At 36.1% G+C, this 13,846-nt stretch overlaps 1 protein-coding gene and 1 non-coding gene across 3 annotated transcripts in view; one reads left to right on the top strand and one right to left on the bottom strand.

Annotated features, from left to right (window-relative positions):
* MAGT1 (magnesium transporter 1) overlaps window positions 1-13,846 on the top strand; it is a 32,402-nt gene that overhangs the window by 7,598 nt on the left and 10,958 nt on the right. The window contains exons 2-7 of one of the 2 annotated variants that reach the window (XM_036271046.1): window positions 5,046-5,215; window positions 8,783-8,900; window positions 11,194-11,334; window positions 11,830-11,970; window positions 12,716-12,805; window positions 13,445-13,508. In XM_036271046.1, the coding sequence (XP_036126939.1) occupies window positions 5,046-5,215; window positions 8,783-8,900; window positions 11,194-11,334; window positions 11,830-11,970; window positions 12,716-12,805; window positions 13,445-13,508 (724 nt within the window). Of the gene's footprint in view, window positions 1-5,045; window positions 5,216-8,782; window positions 8,901-11,193; window positions 11,335-11,829; window positions 11,971-12,715; window positions 12,806-13,444; window positions 13,527-13,846 lie in introns of both variants that reach the window. The other variant, XM_036271047.1, reaches the window with a different exon arrangement.
* Window positions 1,668-1,771, bottom strand: LOC118636795. Its single transcript, XR_004960776.1, has one exon. It is a non-coding gene; the product is annotated as a U6 spliceosomal RNA (small nuclear RNA).

Below are 13,846 nucleotides of genomic sequence, written 5' to 3'. Positions count from 1 at the left end.
CTCCCCACAACAGATAATTATCTGACCTAAGATGTCAGTAGTGCTGTTGTTGAGAAACCCTGGTTTAGAATGATCATGGCTATTTGAATCCTAGCTCTGTGTCTTACTAACTTTGGGCACTTTTGACAAGTTACTTAACCTCTGTGATTCTGTTTACTCAAAAATTGAATGGCCTGGCTGGTGTGGCTCAGTGGTTGAGCAGAGACCCATGCATCAAGAGGTCACCGGTTGGATTCATGCCCAGGTTGTGGGCCTGATCCCCAGTGGGGGGCATGCAGGAGGCGACCAGTTGATATTCTCTCTCATCAATGTTTCTATCTCTCTAAAATCAATAAAGAAAAAATCTTTTAAAGTTAAATAAGCATAGGCTGCAGTTTGTCCCTGGCCCTGGTTGAGTCGTGTGAGTGGCGGCCACTCGATGTGTCCCTTTCACATCGATGTTTCTCTCTCTTTCTCTCTCTCCTTCCTGCTCTATCTGAGTAAAAAATGGAAAAATGTCCTCGGGTGAGGATAAAAAAAAAAAAAAAGTTAAATAAGCATATAGTAGAGTACCTCATAGTGTTGTTTTGAGGTTTGAAGTTGTGCCCTGGCCGGTTTTGCTCAGTGGTTAGAGCGTCGGCCCGCAGACCAGAGAGTCTCGGGTTTGGTTCCTACTAAGGGCACGTAACTTGGTTGCAGTTTGTCCCCACCCGGTTGGGGTCGTGTGGGTGGCAACCACTCGATGTGTCTCTCTTACATCGATGTTTCTCTCCCCCCCTTCCTCCCACTCTATCTGAAGATAAATGCAAAAATGTCCTTAGGTGAGGTTAAAAAAAAAAGAAGTTGCTGCCCAATACATTCATACTAAGCATTCCAAATACAACAGGTCCCTGAATAACATCCTTTTGTTGTTTTCCTTGTAATGTTGATGAAATGTAGGAAATTAACTCTTGTTTATGTCAATTAGCCTATGTTAAAATTGGTTTCTTTATACTTTGTTTCATTTAAAGTCAGGAAAGGCGTACTCTAAGATATATTAAAATATTAAATCATTGTGAATAAGGATTATAACTTCTAATTATGTCCCAGGCTGTGTTCATGTAATTTTATTGTAAAAATTTTAAACTAGTTCATCTTTTGTTGTGATCTATCTTCAATTCATTTTAAAGAAAATGAACTCAGAAAGTAACCTAATGGCCCCTGTATTAAGCAGTTTTTTAACTTGCTAATCTCATATTATAAGAGCTTTAAAGAGAAATTGTAATTCCTCTGAACTAATTGAATAGGCAGAAATGTGACCTTTCCAGGCTGTTAATAAACTGGAACAGGAATATTATAGATGTTTTGCATAGACCTAGTTGAAAGTTATTTAAGACTTTTTGTTTAAGAAGACTACATATGTATAGCTAACTCAAAGCACATATACTTGTTTTGTTGGAATGATCATATGTATATCTATGTGATTGAATAGAAGTAGACTATATAAAAAAACCTGCCTTAATACTTGTTACTGCTTTTCATTTTTTGTCTAAAATAGCCACAAGTAGAATCTGCAGCCATGGTAAGTAAAATAGCCAAATCATGTTTGAATTTGCTGGTGACTATAAAATTTAATTTGAAAATATAACAAAATTAATGACTGCTTAAAAGTAGAAAATGCATATTATTTTAATTTAATCTTGTTTATTATTTTAATGGAATGTTTCACGAATGTGTGTGTAATCCTTGTGCAGGGGCCATGCTGATCTCTGTAGTGTGCCAATTTTAGTACATATGTTGCTGAAGAGAGCACAAGAATGCATATTTTAAAACTGTGAACCACTATTGTTCTCTGAGCTGTGAGACTCATTAAGGATATATCAAATAATAAGAATTCATTTTGTAGGAAAAACTGAATACATTTAATCTACTCAGCTTTTATTTAAATCAAATATTCCCTACTCTTGCCAAATATTGGTAACTGATTCTACTATTAAAAGATGAACTAGAGCCCTGGCCCATTTGGCTCAGCGGTTGAGTGTCGGCCTGCGGACCAGAGAGTCCCGGGTTCGGTTCCCGCCAGGGGCACGTACCAAAAAAAAAAAAAAAAGATGAACTAGGGCCCTGGCTGGTTTGGGTCAGTGGTTAGAGCATCAGCCAACCAATCGATCTGTCTCTTACACATCGATGTTTTTTTTCTCTCTCTCTCTGCCCGCCTCACACTCTATCTGAAGATAAATGGGAAAATATCCTCGGGTGAGGTTATAAAAAAAAGATGAATTAGGCCCAGCCAGTGTGGCTCAGTGGATTGAGCATTGTCCCATGGACTGAGGGGTCCTAGTTCGATTCCCAGTCAGGGCACAAGCCCTGGTTGTGGGCTCAATCCCCAGTAGGAAGCATGCAGGAGGTAGCCTATTGATGTATCTTTCACATGGATGTTTCTATCTCTCCCTCTCTCTTCCTCTGTCTCTAAAAAAATCAATAGAACATATATTTAATTTTTTTTCCATTTCTGTGTGTTTGTATGTGCAATTATCTTTTCTTCCCTATATGTTACATAATATGCAAGTTAATCCATTCCCAGCTGGATTCTGTTAAATAGAAATTCAGTACACACTTATTGAGTGCCCACTATATGGTAAAGTATTGTGTCAGCTCTCTAGTAGCTAATAGTTTAGGGAAGAAAACAGATGTCAAAAATGTCTTAGAATGATAAGTGCTAGAATACATTTTAAAAATGTGAAACATCTAGCAGATCTGGAGGGGTGGGATTAATATACTTGTGTCCTTAGTTCTTGACCACTTAGGAAAACCATTTAGGGTCACTCACAACCCACTAGACATGCATTCTCAAGGTGACTAATTTTGTTGAGGTTAACTAAAGCCACAGAAGCTATTACTGTTTCTAGGGATTATTTTTCTTAGCCCAAATCTGAGGCAACAGATTTGCATTACTGACAGCTGTCTTTCAAAGAGTGCTATTTTTCTAGTAAGTTTCTGATCCACTTCCAAAGTGAAAAGGCACAGCCTAACATCTGTTCTCTGATGATTGAGTTACATGGGAGGAGTCTATTTTTAAAGTTTGAATACCAGTGCCCTGGCCAAATTTCAGTATAAGTAATGGGAAATGTAACTGGTCAAATGCTTCTGCATAATGAATCACTTCATGATGTACCAGCCCTTTATAAACATATTTTCAAGAAGAACAAAACTATAATTTAGTATTAAGTCTGCTTTGAGATTCTTGTCTTCTGTACTTTTTATTTTCTCTCGCCTTGTCTTACTATTCTTGCAAAGTTTGAATATAAGGGTAGAGATGAGGGAAATGATAAATATGATTGCATGAATTTCAGCTGAAATTCTTGTTGACTAACCATAGTTCTCTTCCTTTGTCTCATGATGACTGGCTGTGAAAAAGAAACGAACAAAATGTAGCTCTTTCTTTTTTGTGTGTAGGTGTAAATTTTCATTTATCTGAGATAAATATTCAGGAATGCTGAATTGTATGGTTAATGCATGGTTAGTTACTTAATTTTTTAAGAAACTACCAAACTGTTTTCAAGAGTGGCTGTACCATAGTATATTCCCACCAGCAATGTAGAAGATCTAGTTTCTCTATATCCTCGCCAGCCTTTAGTATTGTCACTATATTTTATTTTAGTTACAGGTGTGTAGTGCTATCTCATTGTGCTCTTAATTTGTATTTCTGTAATGGCTAATGATGGTGGACATCTTGTCACATGTTTATTTGATGTCTATAGATCATCTTCAAGGAAATGTCTTACGTTTTTTGCCAATTTTCTAATTGAATTGTGTGGTTTTCACTTTTGAATTTTGGTAGTTTTAAAAAGTATAGTCTAGCTACTAATCCTTTGTGACATGTGTTTAGAAAATATCTTCTTTCACTCTGTAGCTTGTCTTTTCATCCTCTCCTCCTTTCACAGAGGAAAAATTTTTATTTCGATGGTGTCCATTTTATCAGTTTCTTTTTCTTTTCATAAATTGTGTTTTGGGTGTCAGGTCTAAGAACTTTGCCTAGCCCTTGATCCTGAGCATTTTCTTTTATATTTTTTCCTAAATTTTTATACTTTTAATTTTACATTTAAGTATGAGATCCATTTTGAACTAATTTTTATATAAGGTATGAAGTTTATTTCAAAGTTCATATTTTGAGTATGGATGTCCAGTTGCTCCAGCACCATTTGTAGAAAAGGCTCTCCTTCCTCTGCTGAGTTGCTTTTGCAACTTTTTGAAAACTTAGTTGACTGTACTTGTGTAGGTCTATTTCTAGGTTCTTGGTTCTGTTCCATTGATCTATGTGTCTATCCTTTCATCACTACCACCCTGGCTTGCTTATTATAGCTATGTTGCAAACCTTATAATTGCGGAGAGTGATTCCTCCCGCTTTGTTCATTCTTTTCAAGATTGTTTCAACTGTTCTAGTTTGTAGGTGTGTGTGTATGTTTTGAGAAGCAGAATCTTATATAAAACTAGCCAGTTAGTTTAACTCCACGTTCTTTGGAATCTTTGGCAAACAAAAGGGTTTATGACTTTATATTATTTTACGTATTAGTAAATATAATAAACAACTCACATAAAATTTATAGTATTTGATTTAATCTCATCATGAAATCATGTAATTTTGTGAATAATTATCATCCGCAGGCCCAGCTCCTACATTTTATTTTTATTTTATTTTATTTCTTAGTCCTCACCCGAGGACATTTTTTGATATTTTGTTCAGATAGAGTGGGAGGGAGAGAGAGAGAGAGAAAAACATCGACGTGAAAGGGACACATCGAGTGGTTGCCACCCACAGGACCCAACGAGGGCCGGGGACAAACTGCAACCACAAACTGCAACCGAGGTACGCGCCCTTAGCGGGAACTGAACCCGGGTCTCTCCGGACCGCAGGCCGATGCTCTAACCGCTGAGCCAAACCGGCCAGGGCCTAAATTTTATTTTTAGAGCTCTCACATTTCATATCTACCTCTACTTGTTAGTCTCCGTGTTAAGTTGCCTAGATAAAAGGAATTTTAAATGAAAAGTTCAGAATATTAACGGTATGCTCCCATTGTCTTTTTTAGATGGTGTTATCTGAAAAGGTTAGTCAACTGATGGAATGGACCAATAAAAGACCTGTAATAAGAATGAATGGAGACAAGTTCCGTCGCCTTGTTAAAGCCCCACCAAGAAACTACTCCGTTATTGTCATGTTCACTGCTCTCCAACTTCATAGACAATGTGTCGTGTGCAAGTATGAACCTTCAACTACACTTTAAAATTAAATAACTCACAAGATTTTAACAGTTTTTCAATCCCATAAGAACTAAATTAGTTTAGTGGGTGCATAATTAATGTGTATCCCTTACTTAGGGTATCTATAGTAACACATAATATTACTGCTTTTTTATAGTCATTTCTTGGTTGTACATATTAGTGGGGGGGGGAGCAAGGATAAAGTATTGTAGCAATCATAGGAATAAATCTAATGATTATCTTCTAAATTGGTATCAACTTATATAAATGTATGCCAATAGCATTGATGTAGTCTTTTATTATTTGTAAGTGCTTTCATTTTCATACTCTTCAGTTATCATAACAACCTTATAAGGTAGTAAAGCAAATATTCTCACAGTTTTGTGAAAAACAAGTTCTGAAATTTTAACTCGTCTGCCCAAAGCTAGAGATATATTTTTTAAAAATATGTTTTTATTGATTTTTTTTTTTTAGAGAGAAAAGGGAGAGAGAGATAGAAACATCAATGTGAGAGAGAAACATCGATTGGCTGCCTCCTGCATGCCCCCTACTAGGGATCGAGCCCAAAACCCAGGCATGTACCCCAACTGAGTATTGAACCAGGACCTCTCAATCCATGGGACGACACTTAACCCACTGAGCCACACCAGCCAGGCCCAAAGCTGGAGATATTTATTAATACAATAATGGTGGCTACATCTAAGTTTGGAATTACAAGAGAACTTTTTAAGAAAATAAAAATGCATGATTTAGAGATCTTTCTCTTTTTTTCTATATTATTTTGCAGTGATTGTAAACCTTGAAAATGGAGGCTAATTTCACTTACACTTTCACCAAATAGTGCTTTATTGATTTTATTTTACTGTTTGTGAATGATCTTAGGAATAAAGGTTGGTATTTCTTTAAACAAAAGTGTTATGGATAATTAAAAATAGTGCATACAAAAAATGAAATAGCTTTTGCCTTTTGGTGTTTTTTTTGTTGTTGTTTACTTATATTTTTAGATCAGTATGTGTGATCTGGGAATTTACTTTAAATGAAATGACAAAACTGCCCTGTGAAGAACTAATTTAGTAAAAACCTTGGAGGCTTTCCAAATTTGACAGCCTGGGCTCATGTGAAAGAATAGACAGCCTCCTTTCACAATACTGTGTTATGCTACTCCAAGCCTTGCTAACTCTTCTTAAAGGATTTTCTCCTTGGAGGTAGGAGATAGTCAAGGTATTTGGTTCCAGAGCGCTTATTTTATGGGGTATATACTAAATGTAAATTAAAAGTAAATAGAAGAAGGAAAAAGAATAGTAGGTATTAACTATGAATAAATTTTAAATCTTGAGTTACTCCTAATTCAGTCATTTCACTCACTGGCAGTCAGCAATGTACAAAAATGTCAGGAACAGACACAGACTCCTTCATAATTTTGTATTAAATGCAAATTAGTGGAATTCTTATTAACCTAAGTTTTTATTTGTTTTACTTTCTATAAGACCTTTTTTTTTTAATCCTCACCCGAGAATATCCTTTCATTTTTCCTCAGCTAGAGTGGGAAAAGGGAGGGAGGGGGTGGAAAGAGAAGGAGAGACAAAGAAACCTGAATGGGAGAGAGACACATTGGCCACCTCCTACACAACCCCAGGGAGGGCCGGGGGCTGAACTGCTACTGAAGTACATGCCCTTGACCAGAATCAAACCCGCAACTCTTTGGTCCGCAGGCTGATGCTCTAACCGGCCAGGTCTCTACAAGACCAAATTTAAAATTAGTTCACATTTTCCTAAACTCAATCAAAAAATAAAATTAAGCAACAGCAATATTTATAATACTATATCTTTGATGCTATCAGGATGAGAAGTATAAGAAAAATGCCCTGCCCTCATCATCTGGCTAGGAAATGAGTTCACACATGAAAATTTTACTGGCAATATAAGACAATTTATGATTAAGTACTCTGTGAATTGTGTACGTAATAAATAACTGTGAAATTTCAAGAAAGACACATAACAGGAGTGGTTAGGGCTGGCCTAATTGAGAAGATAGGACTTGTACTAGGGCTAGACAAATGGTTCAGCTTTACATACAGGTAGAAGCAGTGATGTGTGAAAGGGTACACAGATAGGAATAAATAAAAGCAGCAATTAAGATGTTCTGTTTGAGCCCTGACTAGTTTTGCTCAGTGGTTAGAGCATCTGCCCACGGACCAATGAGTCACAGTTTCGATTCCGGTGAAGGGCACGTACCTCAGTTTCGGTTCATCCTCGGCCCTGGTCAGGTCGTGTGGGAGGCAACTGGTCGATGTGTCTCTCTCCCATCAATGTTTCTCTTTCTCTCTCTCCCTCTCTCCCACTCTATCTGATGGTAAATTGAAAAATATCCTTGGGTGAGGAATAATTTTTAAAAAAGATATCCTGTTTGAGATTGATTAGTAGAAAGGCAACTTAAAAGCTAGATGTGCCTTGGCCAGTGTGGTTAGACTGTCGGCTCGCATACCAAAAGGTCATGGGTTCGATTCCTGGTCATGGGCACGTACCTGGGTTTGCAGGTGCATTATTTGGAACTAGATGATAAAGGACTCTGAATAACCAACCAGCGAAAGAGCTCGGAGACTATGTTCTGAAGGTAATAGAAAAGCAACAGTTTCTGAGGAGTTTCTTGGAAGAAAAGAAACTAGATATTAAGGCTCTGACTTTAGATAATAGCAATGAAAATAAATGGGAAGGGGTGGAGATGATCACAAAGGAAGAATTGTCAGATATTAGAAACTGAAAGCATGTGGGCAATAAGGGAAAAGTCAAACATGACTTGAGGTTTCAGTAATCTCCATTCCCTAAATTATTCTTATTTTTCACGCTAATAATACATCTGACTATATTTTTATTTACTAAGTAGCATTATGTACTTTCGATTTTTAAAATGGATTAATGGATTAATATTATCATCTACTTTATCTGGAAAAATACTTTAACCTTGTCTTTGAACTCTTAGAAGTAATTTAGGGTATTAAAAATTGTCGTAGAATATAATGAACAAAATAAACTGATGAACAAAATAAGCTGATGAACAAAATAGACCCCAGAGACTTAGAAGTAGGGTACAGAAGTAGGGTGGGGGGGAGGGAAGAGATAAACCAAAGAACTTATATGCATATATGCATGGCCAATTGACATAGACACCAATGCGGGGGAGGGAGGGTGGAATCAGGAGGGGGGTGTCAATGTGCGAAAAGAGTAACATCTGTAACAAAAATAAATTAATATAAAAATAAAAATAAAAATTGTTGTAGAGACAATTAGCTGGATTTTCTAGTGACTACTTTAAGAGAAGAAATAGTGTAGACAGGTAATTACTACTTTCTATTGAAATCTCCAACACTTTGATAAGACTTCTCTTATGCCAAAATAATGGCAGAGTTTGCCAATGTTTGTCCTAACCCTGTCAGTAGAGCCTAACCTACCCCCGACCCCATTGGAAAAACTTCTGTTGCATCTTTGGATCTGTTTTGCTGCTGATAAACTAGATTTCTTTTTAAAATGTTTCATATTTTATCTTCACAAATCTGATTATATCCAGGCAAGCTGATGAAGAATTCCAGATCCTGGCAAACTCCTGGCGATACTCCAGTGCATTTACCAACAGGATATTTTTTGCTATGGTGGATTTTGATGAAGGCTCTGATGTATTTCAGATGGTAAGATCTTTGGTTTATTCTATTAAGTAGGAATAGGCAGACTATGGATAAAGTGGAATATGTATTTTTCAATAGCCATAAGAACTTAAATAGAACTTGTCTTATGTAAGATCTAGAGTAGTTCATGAAATAAAAGCTAAACTTGAGCTAATCATGAAATGTAATGGTCAGTGCTTAACCTGTTAGAATATGAAAATTGAGTAGTAATCAAATAACATATATAAGTAAAATTGTGGTAAATATACATTATAAAAGTTACCATTTTAACCATTTTTAGTGGAAAGTTTATCAAGTAACTTTTAAAATTACAGCATTAATTCATTATTATGCCATCATTGTAATATTGAAGTTCTTTATAGAGTTAGGTACTTGTCTTGACTCCCTTGCTTCTTGTCTTAGTGGAAAGTTTCCTCCTTTTTTTTTTTTAACCTCACTCGAGGACATTTTTGAATTTGTCTTCAGATAGAGTGGGAGGGAGAGAGGGAGAGAAACATCGATGTGAGAGTGACATATTGACTGGTTGCCACCCGCAGGACCCCAACCAGCACCGGAGACAAACTGCAACAAGGTACGTGCCCTTAGCGGGAACCGTATCCAGGCCTCTCTGGTCCGTGGGCCAATGCTCTAACCTCTGAGCCAAACCGGCCAGGGCAAGGTTCCTTGTTCAAAGCTTAATTCTTTTCCTGTTCCCTGGATCCCATACGTATGGGCTCTATCTATTATGACCTTTCTCACCTGTATTTTTTTTTTTTAATCCTCACCCGAGGACATTTTTGCATTTATTTTCAGATTGAGCGGGGGGAGGGGGGGGAGAGATCAATGAAAGAGAGACACATCGACTGGTTGCCACCCACACGACCCCAACCGGGGTTGGGGACAAACTGCAACTGAGGTGGGAACTGAACCCGGGTCTCTCTGGTCCGCAGGCCGACGCTCTAACCACTGAGCAAAATCGGCCAGGGCTCACCTGTGTTTTGTTTTTTTTTATTTAATTTTTTTTATTAAACCTATTGCTTTAAAGAGCAACTTAAGGTTCACAGCACAATTGAGGGGTAGATAAAGAGATTTTCCATATACTCCCTACCCTTACACATGGATAGCTTCCCTCACTATCAACATCCACCACCAGAGTAGTACATTTTTTACAGTTGATGAACCTACATTGACACATCATAATCATATCATCCAAAAGTACACAGTTTATGTTACGGTTCACTCTTGGTCTTGTATAGTCTACTGGTTTGGACAAATGTATAAAGAGTATTTTTAATGCCCTAAAAAATCCTGCCAATTCATCCCTCCCCCCTAACTTTTGATAACTTTTGATATTTTTACTGTCTTCATACTTTCACCTTTTCCAGAATGCTATATAGTTAGAATCATACAGTATGTAGACTTTACAGATTTCCTTCTTTCACTTAGTAATATGTATTTAAAGTTCTTCCATGTCTTTTTATGGCTTGATAGCTCATTTCTTTTTATTGCTAAATAATATCCCATTGTCCAGATGTACCAGAGTTTGTTTATTCACTCACGCACTGAAGGACATCTTGGTTGCTTCCAAGTTTTGGCAGTTATGAATAAACTGCTATCAACATCTCTGTACAGGTTTTGTTATTTTCTAGGAGTTTTATATTTTTCCTTTTAGATTTAGGTCTGTGGTTCATTTTGAGTTAATTTTTTTTAAAAGGTGTAAGGTCTATAGAATAGTGGTATGTGTTTTTTCACTTAGCAATTCCAGTTGTCTTCTTAAACAATACATTACTCTATACTCTATGTTTTCATCATAGAGTATAGAGAAATGTGCTTATCAATAAACATTTATGAACCTTTTAGAATTGACTATTTCTGCTTATGGCTACCATTTTGTATGGCTTTCATTGCAATGTTAGAGCACTATCTTATCCTGATCTTGTTTCCTTCAGATTGAGAATGTACTCTATTTGGAACCTGCTTCAGCTACATAAGACAGTTTTAGTTCTCTTAAATATATTATTTTTTTTACTTAATCTCTGAACAGATTAAAATGTTCGTGGTATGGGAGCTTTTCCATTCTAAAGGAGTAAATGTAGGTTTCTTAGCTAGGCATTTCTATTTGGACAGTGAAGTGTGCTAATTAAGATCACAGGCCGCCTTGGATTTGAATCCTGGCTCCACCATTTACCACTTTCCTTAGGCAAATCACTTTACCTACTTAAACCTGGGCTATAAAATGCCTACTTTTCTAGATAATATTTGCTGTTAAGATTTGTTTTTTGATAACTTACATTTTCATGGACTACTTTTTATTTAGCTAAACATGAATTCAGCTCCAACTTTCATCAACTTTCCTGCAAAAGGGAAACCCAAAAGGGGTGATACTTATGAGTTGCAGGTGCGTGGCTTTTCAGCTGAGCAAATTGCCCGGTGGATTGCTGACAGAACTGATGTCACTGTAAGTTTGCCTACTTTGTAGAAAGTTACTTTGCCATTATCCACTTAGAATCTTACTGGGGAGGTCCTGATTGGTCTTGTCCCCCTATCACTGAGGTGGTAATAAGTAGTTGGGCAGTACCTTCATAAGTAGCATTTAACAGAATCATCATGATGAAAGAGTGAAATTACAAAACATCCTCTGTTGTGGAATTCAGCATGGAAACGACTCTTTTGACCTTATTAAGTCCATGGACTATCTAGTTGTACTTGGCAAATACTTCTTAATCTAAAAGAAGTATAATCTAATTATATTGTGGTTAAAGAGAATGTTGTACCCATTCCATCCCATTTTAAGATACATGGTAGGCTCTTGACTGGGATGAAAATTTTAAAATGTGATTTTCCCTGAAAGTAATCACACTGATTTTGATTGCTTTTATTTGAAATTATTGTGACCTATATAATTAGTGATTCAGTTTCAGACTTTTAAATGTTTTTCTTTCCTTTCCATTAGATTAGAGTAATAAGACCCCCAAATTATGCTGGTCCCCTTATGTTGGGATTGCTTTTAGCTGTTATTGGTGGACTTGTGTATCTTCGAAGAAGCAATATGGAATTTCTCTTTAATAAAACTGGATGGGCTTTTGCAGCTTTGGTGAGTGAATTTTAGAAGAAAATTGTATGAATAAAACTAATATTGTATTGTTGGGTAGCATATTGTTTATTTCTTACCTGTGGGAAGGATTTTATATATATATATATATATATATATATATATATATATATATATATATAAAAATTTATCTTTATTGTTGAAAGTATTACAGATGCCCTTCCTTTTTCCCTCTTTGATACACTCTTCCCCGTTCCCACCCACCCCTGCCATCACTGCACTGTTGTCTGTGTCCATTGGTTATGCATATATGCATATCAGTTCTTTAGTTTATCTCTTCCCTCCCCTCCCACCCCCTTCCCTCTGACGTTTATTTTTATTTTATGCCTTAAAATCATTTGTTTCCTCCATTATCTCATTAGGATGGACAGAGCTTGGAGGAACTGATTGTACCTAGTTTTTGTTCAACTTAAAAGATAGATTCTATCACCTCTAGAAAATCTACCATTTTTAAAAAAATATTCTTCTAAAAGGTTTTTCATTATTCAGTTTTAAAACTTGTATCAGCTTATTTATAATTTTAAAATGATATTTTTTTTCAAAGTAAATATTATTTATTCTTGTGATCCTTGTGGTGAAATATAAGCCTTAATTAATAAATTATCTGAAAACATTTTTCTTCATGTATTACTTGAGCAGATGCACTTTTCATATACCTATCAATTTAATCAAGGTGAGAACAACTACACCATGTTATATGGGTATTTCATTACTTTTTGTTTCCTAGTGTTTTGTGCTTGCTATGACGTCTGGTCAAATGTGGAATCATATAAGAGGACCACCGTATGCTCACAAGAACCCCCACACAGGACATGTGGTAAGGGAAGCCCGGGATTTCTTTCCATTGTATACCAAAGTTAACCTTAGTAATTATTAGCCTGTGAGACCAGAGCCAGCATATGAGGGAACTAGATTTAGTTTTGGATTTTCAGTCTTCCTGTTTACGAGCTTCAGTTGCTAAAAAGAAGATGCAATAGTCTTAAAAGTGGGAAGTTCCTTATTCTGTTTGGTGAGTCCTTTTGAAAACCTAACTAAGAAAAAAAGTCAGCCTTCAGCTAAATATAATATTTGATCAACTACTTGAGCATGAACTGTTTCTAGGCACTGTACTATGTATTATTAGATATAGTGGTAAGCAAGAAAAACATGATCCCTGTCATCATGGAACATACATTATATACCTTACAGTCTTATACACTGAAATACTAGTTTTGTCATATAGTCTGTTGTTGAAAACATAGTATAAGTACAAAAACAGACAAAAATTTTAAATAACACAGAAATAGCTTTTATTTTAGCCAAATTTATTTACTGATGAATGCCACAGACCCAATGCTTATGTATATAAGGTGAATTAATAATTTCATAGAGTTTGAAAATAGCCCATTTTAGGATTAGGATACCAAAATTTAATGTATATTTGAAGATTTAATTTTGTCTTTTTTTTTCCTCTCAGAATTATATCCATGGAAGCAGCCAAGCCCAGTTTGTAGCTGAAACACATATTGTTCTTCTGTTTAGTATCCTCTTTAAAATAAGTACTGTGTTTTAATTTGTCTTTTTTTCCTCACATTATAGTATTATTTCTACAGAGTTTGGTTGAGGCTACTCTGTTATTAATGCAAGTCGTAATATCTTTGGAATCATTATTATGTCATCTGAAGACCACCAGGGACAGACCTGCATTCTGATAAAGCCAAGTTTAGTAGGTCTTGATACAAGGCAGATTGCATATCAGGGGAACCAAGGAACATCTTACCTAAGGAAAGATAGAGTTCTGGGACTTGGGGAAGGACTGAGGCTTAGGTGAAATGTAAGTAAAGCAATGTTTTGATAGGCTCAAAGCAAAACCAGGCTA

The sequence above is a fragment of the Molossus molossus genome, unplaced genomic scaffold (genome assembly GCF_014108415.1).
Source record: "Molossus molossus isolate mMolMol1 unplaced genomic scaffold, mMolMol1.p scaffold_m16_p_2, whole genome shotgun sequence".
Lineage (NCBI taxonomy): Eukaryota > Metazoa > Chordata > Mammalia > Chiroptera > Molossidae > Molossus > Molossus molossus.
Note: the sequence above shows the minus strand (reverse complement) of the source record. Positions and strands in the feature narration are given on the sequence as shown.